General features: G+C 45.4%; 1 protein-coding gene across 1 annotated transcript; it reads left to right on the forward strand.

The window, feature by feature from the left end:
- The first annotated feature begins 84 nt into the window (after positions 1–84).
- PAX9 (paired box 9) lies at positions 85–19522 on the forward strand. Its single transcript, XM_033008627.2, has 4 exons — positions 85–260; positions 1148–1774; positions 4124–4266; positions 19047–19522. Exons 1-4 carry the CDS (start codon positions 257–259, stop codon positions 19299–19301), a joined length of 1029 nt encoding a protein of 342 aa, XP_032864518.1. The 5' UTR covers positions 85–256; the 3' UTR covers positions 19302–19522.
- The last annotated feature ends 341 nt before the right edge of the window (positions 19523–19863 follow it).

Consider the following 19863-nt stretch of genomic DNA (forward strand, 5'->3'; position numbering starts at 1 on the left):
TGGGCGGTGGCGCCCGGCCCAGCCCAGCCCTGCCCACGTTGCCCTGAGGTTGAAATGCAGAAGTCAAGGCTCTCTCGCCGGGAAGCAGATTTCCTTGTAGCCCTTTTCCCCGCACGCCCCTGCTACCTCCTCGGTGGCGACCGGAGTGCCTTGGGGGCTAGTGCAGCCGGGAGCGCAGGAGGCCGGGAGCCTGTCCCCTGGGCGTGGGTCTCCGTTTGGGATTTAGGGCAGCCCCAGAGGTGTCCCGCTCAGAGGAATGGGTAAGTGCCTGGGAGCTGCAGGAGGGTTCAAGTGCTGTCAAGAGAGAGGGAGCACCCGTGCGCTGTCATGTGCCGCCACCGCAGCTCCCTTATTGACTTTGCTCGTGTTCCTACAAGTTGTAAGAACACGTTAAGGGTCAGGAGCAGGGAAGAGATAAAGCTAATGACTGCTCGGTTTATTATTGGTGTTATTAGGGGAGTGCGAGGCAGGATCGCAGCCGAGTGGATGGCTGGAGCCTGTGGCACGTTGTATATTATTCCTGACACCGATCTTAGCAGTTAACATTTTAGCACGTTTGTTTTACAGCCTGGTGTAATTGTGCTGTTAAGCGAGAGGCGCTAACAGCACCAGAAACGGTCTTTAAAAAGTTAGTCGCGATTCAGAAGCACCGCGTTGCCCTTGCCTCTCCCAAGATGTAAAAGAATTTCCTCCACTACTTTTCCTTCCTCCCCCTCCCCCACGTATTCGAAAATGTTTTTGTTTTCTTTTTCTTTCCTTCGTCTTCTATTTTTTTTTTTTTTTTTCCTGTGGCAATAAAGCTGAGTTGTCTGTTGGCGATCTCGTTTTTCATCTCTGGAATGTGCTTTTTTGGAACATGCTTGATGCACAATCCGGAGAGCTCCGACATTTGTTGCCACGGATTTTCTTATTTCTTTCCTTTTTTTCCTCTCTCTCATTTTCTTTTTCCTCGTTTTCTTTTTCTTTTTATTTTTTTTTTCTCCCCAATGTCAATTTCGGGAGCATCCCACTATTATAAAGAAGCGTGCATGGAGTGACCGGGGTGTCCCCGAGCTGTGACATCTGCCTTATGATGAGGAACAGCTCAGATGCCCCCTTCGGAGCCCTTCACCGTGTCCGACGGGTGTCTTTGTGCGTTTGCTTGCAGAACCTGCCTTCGGGGAAGTGAACCAGCTCGGGGGGGTGTTTGTCAACGGGAGACCCCTGCCCAATGCCATCAGGCTGCGGATTGTGGAACTGGCGCAACTGGGTATCAGACCGTGTGACATCAGCCGGCAGCTCCGCGTTTCCCACGGCTGTGTCAGCAAAATCCTGGCTCGCTACAACGAGACCGGCTCCATCCTACCGGGGGCTATCGGAGGCAGCAAGCCTCGGGTCACCACCCCCACGGTGGTAAAACATATCCGGACCTACAAACAAAGGGATCCGGGCATCTTCGCTTGGGAGATCCGGGATCGCCTGCTGGCCGATGGTGTGTGTGACAAGTACAACGTGCCGTCGGTCAGCTCCATCAGCCGCATCCTCCGGAACAAAATCGGGAACCTGTCTCAGCAGAGTCACTACGAATCCTACAAGCAGCACCAGCCGCCCCCACAGCCTGCTCTGCCCTACAACCACATCTACTCCTACCCCAGCCCCATCGCTGCTGCAGGAGCCAAGGTGCCCACCCCTCCCGGGGTGCCAGCGATCCCCAGCACCATGGCCATGCCCAGGACGTGGCCGTCCTCCCACTCGGTGACGGACATCCTGGGGATCCGGTCCATCACAGACCAAGGTGAGAAGGGGGGACCGGGGGCCGGAGCGGCAGCCAGGCAGGGCCGGAGCGTTTCGGTCCCCTGCTCCTGGGCTCCTTCCTCTCCGAGGGTCGGGAGGAAGTTTCGTGGTTTGCTTCGGCAAACCGCTCGCGTTTCCCCCCCGCCCGAGCCGGGCGCGGAGCTTACCGGAGGATGCCCCTCGGGACGCGGGCACACCGGCGGTGCTGGGGTGGGCTGCAGGCGGAGCAGCAAGCGGTACCTACGGGCTTGGTAGCGGTACCGCTGCCGTTGTGACCCGAGAAGCGAGGACCTTGGCCGGAGGGAACGGTCAGGGGAGCGGCGGCCCCGGGGCGCGCCCGGCCCCGCGGCCGCCCCGGTCCCGGTCCCGGTCCCGGTCCCGGTCCCGGTCCCGGTCCCGGTCCCGGCCGGGGCTCGCTGCCGCCTGCCAGTCACAGGCGCCGCCTTGGCCTTACCGAGAAGTCCATTTTCTCTACTTTTCGCAATCAGGCCAAATTTGCTCCGGCAGGAAGTTCAAATGTCACCTAATTGCTTTCATTCTGATGTTGCATTTTCCTCCGAAGCGGTGGTCCGGGGAAACCAACCCCCCAAGGTTTTATCGTTTTATCCCTTCCACCTTCTTTCTGTTTCTCCGCTTGGAAACTGCTTCGCGTCTCCCAGCCGCTCGCTACGCTTTGCCGCAAAGAAAGGGACATTTTTTCCATTTCGGTCTCTGCCAGTGAACGAACAGTGAATGTGGTTAAAACAACAGTCTAAAATAACCTTCGCCTACAGCGATCTCTGTGTCCCACTCTTCCCTCACAATTAGCGGGGGGGTGGGGGGTGGGGGGGTGGGGAGGGAGGGAGGGGGAGCTGAGATTTCTGTTTTCATTGAGTTTTTAACGGCAACAATCCGGTTCCAGCAGCACTTCAAATGCAAATTGATCCTTTAGGCATTGCGGAATAATTTTCTTTTTTCTTTTCTCAAAAAGGCGGTATTTTTTTATTTCAAGCAATTCACACACACAAGTATGTTTTACTTATATTCATACATACAAAAATATGTAAGTTTTGTCCTTCTTTGCCCTTTACTTCACGATATAAACTTTACCCTCAGACCACACTGGCACAAACAAATGTGTTTGAGTCGACTTTAACAAATACACCCCTGGCAATCTCTGCTCTGGGCTGGGGAGAGGTAGCGTTGGCAATGAACATTAAAAAGAATGAGAACATTACAATCACATGAGAAATGGAGAGGGTTTTTTTAGTGAGTTCCTCTTTTATTAACACCACATTGGCAGGCAGGCCGGCCTCCGACGGTACTGCCGGGTGCCTCGGTATCTGCCCTGTCTCCTCAGCCCTCAGAGCTGCACACATCTTTCTGCAGGGTAAAATCTACCCCCTCCCCTTCCCAGCAGAGAGCCAGGGCTGCTGAGCGGCCGATGCCGCAGATGGGGGCTGCTCGCCCTTGATTTATAGGATAAACTGACCTTGCTGACACGGAAAGGAAGCCCCTATTCATGGGAAAGTGTGAGATCAGCAGAAAAGGGCGCTCACCGAGAGAGCTCAATTTCTTAAGACAACTTCAGATTTGTTGCTTTCCCCCTCCTCGGCGAGGGGCCGAGTGGGGTGGGGTGGCGGGGAAGCCCGCTCCCACGGCAGCTCCGGTGGGCCCGCGGGCTCGGCGGCGGCCGGGCGGGGGGAGCCGTGTGTCCCCCCGGGCTCCCCGGTGGGGCTCGGGGAATTGGGAATTTGCCCGCCTGCTATTCCCGCACCACGGCTGATGCGCATGTAAATCAGAACACTTTTATATTCCCCCTCTTCTCTTTCTTATCTTCCTCCTTTTTTTTTTTTTTTTTAATTTTCCTTTTTTTTTGTTTGTTTGGGTTTTTTTTTTTTTTTTTAGTCCCCACATTTTTTTGAGACTGGTTCATCTACAGCGGTGTCAGGGTTATTTCTAACAGGGGGGTATCATTTGTCCGCGGACTGGCACACGCACACATACACACACACGAGACGATTCCCGTAAATCTGCCTTAGGAGATCCCGGGGGACAAGTGCCGGGGGGGCAGCTCCGTCCCTCCAGTTCAGGGACGCGGGGACGAGCGACTCAGGCAGCTGCGGGCTCGGCTGGCGATCGCTGCCATCAGCTGCTCGGAGGGACCCGATTCCCTTCTCCCCCCTCCGGATCTCCCCCTCCAGGGGCTCCCGGGAGGCTCAGCGAGGTGTAGTGGGCCAGGGACAGGCTTCCCCTTAGCTCTGCCCCACAGACTTCGACTCGCGGGGAGAGGGAGCCGCCTCCAGCCCGGAGCAAAGTGCTCCGCATCCCGGCCCCTGTCTCTAACCCTTCTCCCTTCCGTGTTTCACAGCAGTGAGCGACACTTCGCCTTACCCCAGCCCCAAGGTGGAGGAATGGAGCAGCCTGGGCCGAAACAGCTTCCCCCCCCCGGCCCAGCACGCCGTGAACGGGCTGGAGAAGAGCTCCCTGGAACAGGAGGCCAAGTACAGCCAGGTAAAGAGAGAGGCGGGGGGAGGGCGGTGATGCACGGGGCCCCTGAGTTCGGCCTCGGGCTTGTAGCCCTCGCCCGGGGCTGCCGCTCCGGGTCCGGAGCCGGTGCCGGCCTTCCCTCGGTTTTGGTTTGCAAACGAGTCCGCCAAGACGGGCGACGTCGGGAAAGAGCCCGGCTCCCTCCTCCGCTCCTCTCGCCGCTGCCCCCCCCGGCACAGCCGCCGCAGCCCCCCCCCCGCACACCCCTGCCCGCCTTTCTCCTGGCCGAGGGGCTCCCGGGGGGGCGGGCAGCGCCCTCATCCCGGCCGGCCCGGGCTCCGGCCGCTGCCCCCCGCCGCGGCACAACCCGCTCCGCGGACACGCGAGAATCGCCACGCAGCCGCCCCCCCGGCCGGGCCCCGCAGCCCCGGGCCGGGGGAGCGGGCACGTCCCGCCGCCGCCCTTGAAGCCGCGTCTCGCCCTGTCCGCTGCGTGCTCTGTAGGCAGGGGAATAATTTGAAAATGAGGTGTAATTGCTTCCTACATTAAGCATTTTTAAACGCTTAAGTAGACGGCGAATTTCCTACGTTTTAATTACAACACAATATAACTGTTACTTAATAAATCTCTGTCTAAATCTTTGTACTCGCTAATCAAATCCCATGCCAGGAGAAAAGCTATAAAAGGCTCAACTGTTACTCTCTGGGAAAGCACACGTTTTGAAAGCTTTTTTCCATGCGATGGAAACATTTCAAAACGTATCAGAAGGGTCTCAGATACCTCGACTTCCCCGCCATTCATTTGTTACGCTTGTAACGAAGTCGAGGAAAAACCGTCATCTCTGTTTAGCGTGTTCCCATTCAAAGACAGAGGGTTTGGACATATTTTTCGAGTTCTGTGTCTGGTTTTGGATTCCATGTCCAGGAGGCTTTTGCAGCTTATATTTGGTGCTGAGAGTAGCTGAATCAGACCCTTGCAATTTCAAGATGTGGAATGCAAACTGCGGGAATGCTTGCAAAGAGGTGAATGAGGCAGTGGGAAACATTGTAAGGCCCTAAATTTTATATATTGCCTTACAAACAGTATGTCACCCTTAATGCTGTCCTGTTTGTCTTGTATTACATTTTTCTATTATGCCATTATTACTCTGTTCATTTCATATTACAAATGATGTGCACTGTAGTATAGCCATGACTGTATGGTCAAAGATAGAATTAAAGTTAGATTTAGAGTTAATATTCATCCTTCCACAATTTTCTTTAAAAACAAAACAAAGTGTTAGCAGTCTTACTAAAAATGTTGGAAATAGCTTGTCATTATTCTGTTAAGAACAGCTGTATTGCGGCTGCATTGTCTTAGGTTCCAGGCTGGGCCTACTGCACACAGTTCTGCTGAAATATTCTCAGGATCTGGCTCATGAGCTAGGAACCATTGCCTCTGTCAGAATCTCATGTATCTCAACAGATGTGTTGAGGAACAATGTTATGTAAATCGGGTTATTCTCAATGCTGGTGCCGGAAATTATTTTCTAGTGTTTCTTCATTCTTTCAATATTTACGCTTTCATCTTCATAATATATCCCTGCTCTACTGTCAATACCAGTCTTACTTTAAGGTTTTGTTCAACCTGAAAGATCACCTGATAAATGTAATTTAAACATTTTTGCTATTTAAAAATGGAGCAAATTGCTATTAATAAAATGGAATTCATTTATAAAAATACATTGTCCAGAGAGTTTAAAAGGGCATAAAAGATAAAAACTATTTATCTAAAAGGTTACTTTTAGAACACTGCTCACTAAAAGAAGACATGGAGGAGATTCCCCCCCACCCCTTCTTCCCTGTAATAATATGGGTAAATAGAATTTGGCTTTGGAAAGTTCTAATGTATAGGCCAGTCTATTCATGTAGTATTCAGACTTGCTTGTCAGAGAATTTATTCACGTGTGCACTAATTACTTCATCTGTCACAAGTTTCCTACCTTGATAATTTAGAATGTATCCAGAAAAAAATCATGTCAAATAAGGATGTGCAAGTGTGATTTTTTTTGCAGTTTTCACAACATTCTTTTTGCCCAAAGGTTTGTTCCAACCAGGTACGACGTGAAATTTATGAACCGAACTCTTTCTGCATGTAGCACTGACTTACTAGCTGTCTGTTTGCTGAGGCGCAGTGAGTCTGGGGTGACAGACTGTGACAGTGAAGTCTCACCAAAAACCTCTGACGTTCTTGGGTCTTTTAATAGTCTCTTGCAATGCGTACTGATTTGGGTATAAATAAAGGAGCAGGGGACATGCAAGAACATTGGTTAATTTGTGTGGATCTAGCAAAGGGGTATCTGGAATGGTGGAAAATGGGGAAGCCACAGTCATAATTTATATGCCAGAAGGACTACGGTGAAATAGGTTCTGTCTCTGGAGTTCAGGGTAAATGCTGTTTTCCTCATCTCTTTTGGGCAAAACTTGTTACAACAGCTGAGTCTTAAGAAGGCAGACAGCAGATTTCTCCCAGAGAAGAGAAGTGACTGTTCTGTAATATTCCAGTTTTATGTTTGTATTAACAAAGTCAGAGACGCCTACAAGAGGAGTAGAGCAGCAGGGAATCAAGTGTGCGCGTTTTACTTAAGCTTTCCAATTACAAAACGGGAGCAAAGGGAATGTGCTCTGAAGCACATTAACAAAGGATTTTGTGTGAGTGATAGGAAATTCTGCTGTTCCCAACAAATATCAGCTATACGTTTTAAGCCCCAGCAACACTGAAGGTTCACCTGTCCACAGCTTGCAAATAGCTCCATAGCTATTAAGCAACTGAAGGACTTGTTCCCCAGCCTTAGTCATGGAAGATAATATTTTACTTCTCAAGAAATCCCCCGGAAACTCCCTCTGCATGAGAACAGCTAGAAAATTTGAGCTCAATGAACAAGGTCTTCTGTACTTTTAAAATATATTTATTTGATCCCTTCTTTGAAATCATATACATTTGTTTTAACAGACGGGATCCTGTAGGCTTTTGTCAGGCGCAAGTCTTTCTGACCTCCCAGAATTGCCTGCCGGCAGCCAAGGCTGATCTCTTCGGTGGTTCGAACGGCTGCATTTCAGCCCTTGCCCTAGACATCAGTGGGAATTCTGTCTAGGAAAGGACTCCACAAAAGAGGCAGGAAGACTTCACATTTTTGCCTGAGAAATGCACAGTCACATCATTTAACACAAAACTGAACCTCTGGTTGTAGAACATTTTTTACTTTAAGCACTATGAATTTCCTGGTGTCTCTGGGGCCTTTGTGTGCGATGTTGTTCGGTGTTTGGGTTTGGGGAGTTGAAAGCTCTGCCTAGCAGACTGTGATTCTGTACCAAACATTCCCCAGGAAATCACAGAGGTGCCTTGTCAAGTTTCTATTCATTTTTAATTACCTGATGTCCCAAGTTGTTGTTTATATGTAAACAATTGCATCGTATTTTCCTGGTGCATCATATTCACAAATCTGTCATACGGCTTTGCAAACAGAGCGACCGTGAATCAGAGAAACTGAAAAGGAAAATAGATTTTTCTAAGAGCTCAACAGTTTTGGGTCATACACATTTCATACAGAGCTCAGTTCTATTGCAGTATTTATACGGAGAGGCACATTCAGTGTGGTGTTGGGGGTCAGTGTATTATTAATACAAAGGATGAATATTCTGAGTATTTTATGCATTACTCAGCTTATACTGACAGCTGCATTAAGAAAAGAAAACAAAAAGGCAAGATCACTGAAATACAAACCCATTTGTACCCTGCATTTGAAATGAAAATATTTAATAAATATGTATCATATTTAAAATACAGTTTTCAGACATCTGATGCTTGTGACTTGCTGGACTAACATCATGGATGTGCACACTGAAGAAATTGCGGTCTGTATTTGCACATGTATGAAAATGCAGATGAGCTGACGTATCTCTGTACCATTTGTTGAGAGGCAAATAGCTTTGGAAATTTTTTTTTTTTTTTTTTCCAGAATTATTTGCTGTGTGCATTACAGGAAGCAGATGTGCATATTGCCAAAGGGAGCTGATACTCATTAATGAGAAAACGCTTGTAACTGGGGGGGGGGGTCTAAGAGCAAGTGGCTATTGCAAGCTTGCTCCTGGGAAGGGTGTACTGTTTGGAGGCCTGATCCCAAACCTACTGGAGTTGCTGAAAACACTCCTCCTAATTCAGAGGGACTTGTGAACATGGCTTGAGTGAAGTCTTCCTCTGACATATTGGGCAGATCCCAAAGTAGCAATCGCTTCACCTCTGTCTCCGTTGAACTTCATCAGCTGTTAGTGGGTTGAGTTTTTGGCTTTGCTGGGACAGCACTCCCTGTCCTTTGGTTTTATTCTGATTAGGGGTCATGAGCTCCATGTGCTGTAAACACATAAAGGGAAGGCTCCATTTTAGCACAAGTGATTGCAAATAATTGCGGGTGCAATTCTGGACAATTATTTGCACAGAAAATGTGGGCAATGTAAATATTTACTTCCTGATCTTTGATTGTGAATGAACGATGAACTGTATATGTGGTGGCCAAAGCATCTGTAATTGTTTTTATCAGCAGTGCTTAGAACCTACAACATATGGTAACTTTTCTGGGAATAAGATGAGAGTGTAACCTTAAATACTATGGCCAACTACATGACCATCCTACATGGATTATTAATTGAAAAATTAATTAGCAGATTACTTATTTAGCATCTTATATTCTAACTCAGGATTCAGGCAGTTGAATTCCAGCTATGGGTTTGTGCAAAATCCATCAATTATCATCAAGGTCCGGACCTCCCGCTCCTCGCTCATACCCAGGGTGGGGAGGGTGTTGAGGAGAGGTGCTTACTTGTTTTCTTGCTGTAGTATCTAGCAGAATTGTTAGTAGAGTTCTTGACTGGTGCAGGGGTTCAGACCTTGGCTTGGACACTGTCTGGTTCTGTGTCACGCTCATTAGGATCTCCAGGCCAGTGCCTGTTATTAAAATATTGTCACTAAGATGGCTTGCTCGAGGTCTAGGCATCCATGTCATTGCATGTTGTGGGTGAGGGGCATGAGCTGATCCCACTACATGCACCCGATTCCTTCCCAGGTGATCTGGATGGCACCCCATTCGAACCCCATTTGTGAGACCTGCCTCTTACTGGCCACCTGCTTCCACGGCCAAAACACAGTGCCCTGCCCACCAACCCACATGGCTTCAGGGCACTCCACCCGGATGAAACTAATAAAGAAAGTCAGAGAGGTGAGTGAATGGTACGATGATGACGCTCAAATTGCACTCTGAGCACTCTCTGCTCAAAGGACCCCAACCCACCAGGAGCTCCACTGTGACAAGCAGGACCAGGGACTGAGGAGAGAGTGGTGGGAGATACCTATCACGGCTGAGGAACAGAGCGCCAGGGGCAGGGGGATTAGATAGGTCTTCTGATTTGATAGGTCTTCTGGTGCTTGCAGTAGAGTGGGAAGTAGATAAAGACTGTATGGTGTGTTTGAATTTTTCTGCTGTGGCAATTTATCAGCTCTCAGGAATTGCCTACATACCTAGTCATAATTACTATGGGCATTCAATAATTGATGGGCTGTGATTTCACCTTCCTTAACTAACCAGCTTCCTAGTAATTGTCTCTGCTGCATCAGAGATTCCTTAGACAAAGGTGACTGCTGTTTTGGCTCTCCCTGAAGAGGACAAAGTGGGGACTTTACCAGTTTGACCCCATATTTGCCTGGCTTCTAGCCATCACGCATCCCTTTGATATCTCTGTAAATCTCCTTCTTCCACCCTCACTTTCATTTAAATAATACTGTATTGTCACTACAATATTTTGTTAAATATATTAAGAAGGCATTTTTTTTTGTAGAACCTTTTGTTAATACATTATAATTTTAACCATCAGTGTAGAAAGAACAAATGTTTATTCCTTTCAGCGTATTTGCTTGTTTAATGTCCACGTGTGCCCTGCCTGATTCTAGATTTTGCCAAAATACCAAGGGAGAATTACTGTACAAATCTATTCTAAAACTATGGGAATCTGTTGTTAGTTCCTACTCAAAGGAATTTGCTGATATGGCATGATATTTTTCCTGAGCTTTCCTTTTGTCCTTGTAAACACAGTATATATGTCTAAGGAAGACTCGAGTTATGTCTTTGTCATCAAAATCAAGCTTTGTACTCACAGTAAATAGAATTTGTTTCACTCCATTTTGACGTAGTCTGGTTGTGAGGTTTGTTAAATAATAGAATATATCCCAAGATCCATCACTTTTGCTGGAAAAGCAGTGACTTCCATTTATATTATCCTTCTTAAACGGGAGTATGAATGGAAAGCAACCATTTGGTGAACATGCAGACCTTGCACAATAATCTACTTTTGGGAGACATTTTAGGTGGACATATTAGTATGTGCTTGGTGTGCTATATGTGGTAGACCTCCATTTACTGTGAAAACCATCTGAATCCATTCCCGTTCTGAAGAAACATAGGAAACCCTTGCTCCCTCTTCCTTTTCCCTCGGAGCGTGCTTAGGTTTTACAACAACTGCTGTTTGCCTGTCTCCATTGTGCCTCTTTCTTCTACCTCATTTTTCCTCTGTTGTTTTTGTAGTGGATTCCTCAGTCTCTGAGAAGGAGTTTTTTTTTTTTTTTTTTTTTTTTTTGTATGTGTGTGTGTGGTTGTTTTTTCTTTTTTTTTTCTTTTTTTTCTGCTGTAGTTTGTTTTGGAAAAGACATAAAATGCCCCTGGCTCCTTTAGGAAAGGATCGGTGATGGTGTGTAAATTCAAGTTACTATTGCTATTTCCAAAACTGGGTTTTTATTTCCCTGAAGAGCCTGAGATTTAAATTTTGATAGGAACATATAATTAAGAGTGATCTTGATGCATGTTGCAACTATAGTTAAAACACTCAATTGATATTATCTGATTTCTATGTTATTCAGTGCAGCTGGGGATGCCTATAAGTAAAGGAAACAACTTTAAGTTAATAAAAAAGCACATTAAATTTGGGGAATGGGATCTGCTCATTATTAAGGGAATGAACATTATTTTAGAAGGAAGTAGTGTCATTTTCTCATGCAGTACATTTTAATGCACTGAATGTAGTAACAGAAGAAATAACTGTAAAGAAAATGGCATCTTTGTAAGAGACACTGTATAGGATTGGGTAACAAGTTATGTTTGGAATCTTAAAGCACTGAAGCATACAAGTAACTCTGTTTTAATTGTGACTTTAACTAGAATACCAGCATTGCTTTGTACGATTTACAGTGAAAAAAAAATACTGTAATTCTCCATTCTTGAAAGGTCTCTTTCCATTTTTCAAAGCTGAGTCTTCTGGGAATCAACCCAGCTCAGCTGAGCAACAGACTGTGTGTAAACCCCTTGCCCATGTGTTATTTTAAAAGCTCCTCAATTCCAGTGTATTACTGCTGTTCAGTCTTGAAAATAAATGTGTATGTTTCAAAGTAATATCCTACCTACAAAATGTTTCCCCTTCTATTCAGGATTTTTTGGATGTCAAAATTATTTAATGACAATGTCCTCATTTTTCAGAGCCTGTTTTATTCTCTTCTGCTTGCAGTGAAATTCATAGAAAATCAAAGGGGGAATATGTTCAGTAACATAAGTTCATTCATCTAAGAATATGGATATATAGTCTAATACGAGAAGATTTTTGCAAGAAAAGTTTTCAGCATTATAAAAAGACATCAAACCCTGATTTGTAGGGTCAAGTCTGACTAGGTGGTTCACATGCAGCTTAGGAATTTTATTACATTGTTCTTAAAAAGATTTTTAAGAAAAAATGTTATCACAAACTGGAGAAATTTACTCAGTGCTCACTTTTGTAATCCTTCTTTAGATAGCTCTGACTTACTTGTGTAGGCATGTTGATTTTAGTGGGACACTGATCTAATTTTAGTGGGACACTGATCTGAATGGGTATTTGTAGGATCATGTAATTTTTCCCATTGATGCTGTAGCACTGAATAGCAGCTTCAGAATTTAGCTCTAATTTAGTTAACTACATTTTCTACCAAAATATTATTGAAGGTTATTTATTTTAAAACCTTAAAAGAATCATAGGTGTATTACTTACACATCTTTAGGTAATGCCATTTTCCTAAATGAGATTTCCATTACAGGCCTGCTGCTGATGTTTTACTTGGAAAATTTGTTTACTCTTCCCTTGGGATCCCATATGTTGGTTTGATTTATAAATTATATTTAACCTCCAATTAGAAAGGGAGATTTAGCATGTTTGCTTCCTTTATGTTTGCAGTTTGTGTTTGATTGCTCCTAGTCTTGTTGCCGTAACCTTTTTGACTGATTGTGTGCACGTCACTAAGAACATAAGATATCCTCTGGGTTTTTAAGATAATTTGCTCTTCTGATTGAAGGACTAGATATTCAGCTCTGCTCCCTGCTGTGCTTTTCCCTTGCTGTGGAAAAAAATTACTTCTCCAGTAGCTACTTTGTGACTGTTTTCAGGACATTCAGAAAAGATTCAGTGTTTCTAGAAACTGTTTTAAGTTTCTCATTTTGAAAAATGGACAGCGGGAGGGTGTCTGTCTGTGAAGCCACAGTAGCATCCCTGCAGCTGGGGCTACTGCCAGCACCCCCCTTTGCTGGGGAGCTGCTGCTCGCAGTGAGATGGTTGTGATCCTCCCTTTGCAGATTTCTTCCATTTGCTCCCAGGGAAAGGCTCCATGCTGATCAAGGCAAAGTGCTGAGCTTGCTGATGCAAGGACAGGAAGGATTCGTTCCATCCAAATCTGTGTTAGAATTGAGAAATACAACCTTATTCACCAGAGGTGTGTTCCCCAAGTCCTGACACAGGCTGAACTTCTGCTGATTCCAGCAAGGGAGTTTGGGCTGAGTCACCGTCCAAGCCCATTAGGGCTGGTGAATTAGGTAACTCGAGTTTGAAGCCTATGTTGTTTCTCCTGAAACACTTTTTTTTTTTTTTTTCCACAAACATTTGGAATACTTCTACAAAACATACACTCTTAGTCTATGCAATAAATTATCTGTTTAATAAAATATTGTAACAGTTACATTACAACAGGCAAGTGATTCAAATAATTGGAAATAATACCTTTAAAATAAGAATAATTTACATTATTTTGAACACTTAAACTTTTGTTAGGCTGTAAAACTGAGGTGGAATCCACCTGTGGCATCAGATTTGCTCTCATTTGTATTCATGTAAGTTTGAAGTGAGATCATTTGCATTATTGCTATTAATGATAACTAACATAAATGCGGGTCTGTGATTTTGAATTCTGTGACTCTGGGTCATTTTATGAAACCTTTAGAAGCCACATGGGAAGGGATCCCAAGAGGCAGTCAAATTTTGATCCTGAGAGAACACATACCTAGCAAGCAAAAGGCAGAGAAGGAAGAGAAGGGGATGAAACAAAACAAAATAATATCGATTAATTACAATATAGAATTTGGATTTATACCATGAAGTCTGAAAGTGGAATCTAGCTAGTCTGTTTCTCTGGTATTAACATGACAAGGCAGGAAAAAAAAAAAAAAGTCAGGTAGATTGTCTGACATGGGTTGGTTGGGAAGTTTGTCCAAAAATCTTGTGCTCTGTCTCTCCTTATTATGCAGGACAGAGGAGGCTGAAGCTGTATGACACATTATATCAGCATAACTTCTTTACAGAAATCAAGGTGTGTGTGATGGTTACCTCTGGTTTGGAGAGAAACTGTTCTGACTTTCAGGAGTCCAAACAGCTAATGGAAATTACTTGTTCAAAAGACGATCCCACATTAGCTTGGTTTTAGATGTGCTTTTCATCCACTCAACCCCTCTGTATCCCAAACAGACCATAAACAATGACAACAAAATTGTCTGTAGTTAGTACTGTACCTAAAGTGTCTAAAGCTAAAAATTCCCTCTGTTAAAACTACTGAACCAACTCCTTCACTGGTGAAAATACGTGCAGTCCATTTGTTTCAGCAGCATCATTTTATGTGACATAAAGCAAGACTTTATGTCCATCTAGGCTTTGAATTCTAGCCTGGATACTCCTTTCACTGGCACTGGTGCGTATCAGCAGTAATTCGGCAGAAAGACACCAGACCCAGCTTGTGATCCTGACCCAACTACTGCTGTTTTGCAGGTATCTTTGTGAGAACATGTTTCACTGAATTTGCAAATTGGTGGGAGGTCACATGTTCTAGGCTTTGAATGCAGCTCTAAAATTTGGAAATACTTATTCTATCAGTTGTCTCAGAACATTGATAGAAGCAGCAATTCAGAGCAAATGTTTCTCTCTGGTCTTTGTAGAAGCTGGACGGTCACTGCTTTCAAACAGAAACCCTTATCACTTGCACAGCAGAGGTTCTTGTTCAGTTAGAGCTACATGTTTGTTTGCTTGCTTTAAAAAATTAGATTTCCCTTGAAAAGCAATGGTTTGAATTAAGAAAAAAAAATATTTATAAAACTTAAAAACCAGGTTCAAGAAGCTCTGCACTTAAAACAAGTTCTAAGGGTTTTAAAAATCCATAAACACCATGGGGTTCTCGCACTCCTAATTATGAATGTTTAGATTTTGGTGTTCATTTCCTCTGATTGAAATACTGCAGGATGAATTATTCATCCAGTATATACAGGGTCATGGAACTTAATCTCCTCCATTTATTTTAAGTGAATGTCATGTTTGTAAAAAGTGCTGGATTGACAGACAAGATTCAACCCTTCTGATAACCTACACTTTGTATCTAAAGCTGTGTAGATGTAAAAACTCTTGTGGTTAAAATTATTGGGTCGTCCTTCACTGATGAAAGTCAGAGATGCAAATCAGATTTTTTTTTTTTTTTGAGTAGCATAGTTTTAAATCACATAAGGTGAGGTCTTTTCTATCACCCCAGCTTTAAATTTGGTCCAGAGGAGGCCTCTGGATGATTTGTGGGTATGGTTCAAACCTCCCCTGAAGCAGAACTGTGCTCCGTGCCAGGCCAGTCCTTACCCATCCCAGTGCTGCCTGCTTGGCTGAAGGTACCTACTGGCATCCACTTCATCATGGTTTTGAGTGGTAAAGCTTTGTAGCAGTGGAACAAAAATAAGAATGATTCATTAATTCAGCAAGGCAGCGACAACAGCTTTCCAGTGTTGGTGGCCTCTGACAAGTCACAACTGGTGGTCCCTAACAACTGCCCCCACACCCTGCCCTCAGCAGTTAGGGCAAGACCTTTCTCACATTCAAAATAGACACTATAAAAACAACAGTTATCACAATTATAATTTAGGTAAAGGGGGTGCGTGTCAGCAAAAGGGTTGTTCTCTCTGTTATAAATCAGGACAAGTATTCTTTTAAATTAAGCTTTTATAAAAACTAGCGAATCTTTAGTCAAGTCCCATCTGTTTTATCAATAACAACCCAAGTAGTACCTCCGGTGTAATTCAGTAACAAACTAGGGCTTCTCCAATAATTATAGTTCAGGGGCTTTAATTTTACTTTGTGCCAAAAGACCGTACTAAGGAAGACCACACAATGATAAATAGAAGCAGGGGACCACATATATGATAGGATTAAATATTTATCAACAATGTCTACATTGATGTGAGCTGTTAGGGAGCTCAGGTTTGCCCCAGACCATGCAAAGTTATCAGCTTCTGGCTGCTGAGAAACCCCTGGCAGCCTTGTCTGTAGGAGCTGCAGGAAACCAGGACTTAGGCTTGAGCATTGGTTGACCAGCAAAGAGGTGGTTTGTTGGCACATTGCCTGGCACAGATCTAGCTTGTGGCCATTAGCACATGGCCAGGAATGGTCCCAGAGTGGGGTTGGGCAGGGCCCCTGCCCGAAAGGCTGCATGGATGAGGACACTCTGTTTCTGGCAGAAGAGAGGTGGACCGTGGGGCTGGGTATTGGACGGTGCTGCTCATCCTCAGGGCCAAAGAATGGGCCCTGGTCTGTTTTAGTTACGTGTACAGACACAGTCATCACCTCCAGGGATTTTTTTTTTTTCCTGGACACAGCATTGGACATAGCAGGAAGTAATTTCTTGAGGACTAAATGTTGCCTTTCTCTACCCATATACTCTTGGCCTGTGATGGCAGGGTGGGGCGAGGTGCTTGGCAAAGTAATTGCATTAAGCATTAAGCAAAAAACCCCCTTGGCATAATGCAGTATTATGCACAACTTTGAAAGAAGCATTTCTAGTCTTATTTGTCCTCAGATGAAGGCTGTTAGAGCATCTGCCCTTTCTAAAGAGCTCTAAGAGGAAGTGCCAGTGGTTGGAGAGCGTCCCCACAGCATGGCAGCCTGTGCAGCATTGGGGAAGCATTTTCTCCTCTCTGTGGCAAAGGGGGGCTCTGGCTTTTCCCAGAGCCGCATGGGTAGAAGGGAGCAGTGATAACGCGTGAGGCTGGAGGGACATGTGCCTCCTCTGCAGCCTAGGAGGAATCCTTTCAAAAGCACAGCCAAAGGTTCACAGGACATGACCACTCATAGTGGGGAATCCTACTTAAAAAGGGCCTTCCAGGCACAGCTGCATGGCACCAGGCTGCTTGGGAGTGGGCAAGCCTGGAGGAGCAGGGTGGCCTCGCAGCGTCCAAAAAACCTCTTCTGAGCTTCAGAGGCTGGAATTTCGTGCTGTCTCAAAGGCTATGAGACTCTTCAGGGACTTAGCCCAGGTCTTTTCTCCTTCTAGCACCCCTTTGGGTACTTCCCTGTGCAGGCTACCTTTGGGTTGTGGCTCTTGATGTCTCTGTGTTACAACCTGGCCGTAGTGGCTCTACTGACTCTATGCAAAGTTTTTTGTTGCTGTTTGTTAGAAAAAAAAGAAGTGCTTGTTCTCGTTTCATATTATTCTGAAAAACACTTTACACATTGTAGGCAGCTTGGCAGAACAGCAGATTTTTAGGGCCTGTCACACTTTTTACTTTCTAGTAAATTCAATGAAATAATTTTCCATGTGATTTAAGAAGTGTACTAATTTACAGTGCAATTATTTGAAGGTTTGTATTAATTAGTATTGTTGCAAACACTGATATTTAGAGCTAAGGCTAAAGTGTAATTCTGAGACACAGTAGGGGACGTGTAATTGGAGTTGAAGGTCAGGTCACATATTGGGATTTTCAAAAGAATTAGGCAAGTTCAGCTTCAACAAAGTGTTTATGGATTTGGAATGACAATTATGTTGCTGCTGCAGCTGTATGTTTTGTACTAATTAATATACCTATCGGAGGCTTGTGGCTGGGATCCTGTCACTGTCTCCTGCTGTTTTAGATTGCTGTACACGTTTATATTGACTCCAGCAGGATTACTGCTTGGTTTCCCAAGTGGCAATGAGAGGATAGTCCAGCCAATGGAACTGTGAGTTACATTGGCAGGAAACTCATGAACCTGAAACCAGGGCAGTGCTGTTTATGGGGTAAATACTGGAAATTTAGGCAGGTGCAATCCAGACAGGAATTGAACAAGTGAAAAGTTAACATCATGTGAAGTTTTAGCAGAAACAAAAGTCTGTTTCATTTATTAACTCTGCACCATCCAGGTGAGGTCTGGTTCTACCAGATGATTAAAAATGGCAGATGCTACATAATTTGTTGAATTGATATCTGTTCTTTCATATTAAGATAGGAAATGTTTGTGTGGAAAAATACCACTCCAAGTCCTAAAACATAAACACTACACAAATTGAAGCTTAAACAAGATAAATGATCTTGGTTTGTACCTGTTCTGCTGAAGAAGCATTTACAGGGTGTGAAATAAAGCACCAAACACTTTTTATTTAAATAAGGAGTCATTCATTGTGAAATACTACCGTGGCAGACTGAAGGACTCTCCCTTCTCTATTTAAATAGAAAACCTTCTCTTCAGCCTATGAAAGGACCTAGGAAAATAGCTTGCAGGAAAGGACCCAGCCCTGCGATTGTTTTGTGCACAGAAGCCCTATTGAAACCAGGAGAAGCTGTGAGCAAAGAACATTTGCAAGGTTATATCCCAAGTATCTAGAAAACATTTTAAAAGACATCATCAATAGTAATAATAATAATACTATAGTTCTGACTCATGCTCTGAGCAAACAGTTACCAAAGAGTTTAAGACGTGCCCACCTCCCCCAGCTGCTTGTTACCTCTCTGCTCCAGGGAGCGTTACATTGGGCTCTGTGCCTGCACCTGCCTGCTGCAGCTCAGGGCTGAGCCCCCCCTGCTTCGGGGCTGGGGTAGGCGAGGCACTGGGATGGGTCTGTCTCTCCTGCCACTGGTATGGCCATGGTCACTGCACAAGCAGCTTAAAGTGCCACAGCGTTATCTGCCAGAGCCCAGCCACAGTGGCCAATATCCCCATGTGAAATCTGGGAAAAATGGGTAAATATTACAGCCCACCAGCTCCAACCCATGGGTCTCATTGCCAAGAAGCTGAAGGTGCTCATCACAAATACCTCCAGCAGTAGCTCTCAAATGTAATGATTAGAGGCAACCATGGGCTTAAGGAGTCCTTGAGAACAGCTTGTGGGAAGGTGGGTGGGAGTACAGGGGGCTCGGCGGTTCCTGCCCTGCGCACGGTGTGTGCTCCCTAAACGTCTGCTGCTGGTCCCTGTGTGGGACAGGCTGCTGGGAGAGGTGTGCAGGGCTGATGAGGGGTAGCTGGTCTTAAAAGCAAAGCACAAGGGGGCCACTGAGCCCCGGAAAACCAGGAGAGTGGTTCTAGGTGGCTCTCTGGGTGTCCCCACTGGCCCTGGTTCTTGTACAAAGCCCCAGCAGCACCTGAGGGCAGCTTCTTTTATGGCAGATCCGCTGTATCTTAATCTCTTAGAAACATTTTTCCCTTTCCTTTCAGGCACCCAACGGCCTCCCAGCCGTCAGCAGTTTTGTGTCAGCACCAGCCATGCCTCCCTATGCCACACCAGCCCAAGTGTCACCTTACATGACGTACAGCGCTGCCCCGTCCAGCTACATGGCGAGCCACGGCTGGCAGCACGCTGGAGGCACCCCGCTGTCCCCCCACAGCTGCGACATCCCCGCTTCGCTGGCGTTCAAGGGCATGCAGACGGCCAGGGAGGGCAGCCACTCGGTCACGGCCTCCGCGCTCTGATGCAGGAGCCAGTCCAGGACCACCATGAGCCTGCTAGCTGGTCGTCCCCTGAGCCTGGCTCACGGACTGCTCTCTTCATGCCGGTGATACCTGGCATTTCTCCTCATGACTTGTCTCCCGTAAGGCTTTTGGGATTGAAAGAGCTGAAGACAACATCAGAAACTGAGAGATGTGTGGTGTTGCGCTCTTTAAGTAAAGACCTTGCGTCCCTCAAAGGGCTTGTGGAGCCTTGTCCCATTCTCTCCTGGTCAAACCACATGTATTTATTCTTAATCATCATAGACTTTCTAAATGTGCAATTGTTATTAAAATTTGTGTAAAAAGCAATAAAGAAAAATCACCACAGAAATTTCTGCTATGCTTCGAATCAGCAAAGGCGGCTAAACGGGAGGCGTTTGTCAATTGCCTAGAGAACAACCCTTTCATCAGTGAGGTTATACAATCCGCCACTATTAAGAGATCAGTTTTTGGTTGTTTTGTTGGATTTTGGTAATCAAATATAAAACCAAGGCAATAGGCAGCTCTCAGATTCTTCTGGCATGTTGCCATCGTCAGGCATTAG

Source organism: Tyto alba, unplaced genomic scaffold (assembly GCF_018691265.1).
Source record: "Tyto alba isolate M040663 unplaced genomic scaffold, T.alba_DEE_v4.0 Super-Scaffold_18, whole genome shotgun sequence".
Taxonomy (NCBI): domain Eukaryota; kingdom Metazoa; phylum Chordata; class Aves; order Strigiformes; family Tytonidae; genus Tyto; species Tyto alba.

Excerpts from the sequence above, each read along its gene's own strand:
- PAX9 (XM_033008627.2), top strand. Across the intron at positions 1,775-4,123 it reads CCGGTCCATCACAGACCAAG|CAGTGAGCGACACTTCGCCT; the intron begins GTGAGAAGGGGG and ends CGTGTTTCACAG. Across the intron at positions 4,267-19,046 it reads AGGAGGCCAAGTACAGCCAG|GCACCCAACGGCCTCCCAGC; the intron begins GTAAAGAGAGAG and ends CTTTCCTTTCAG.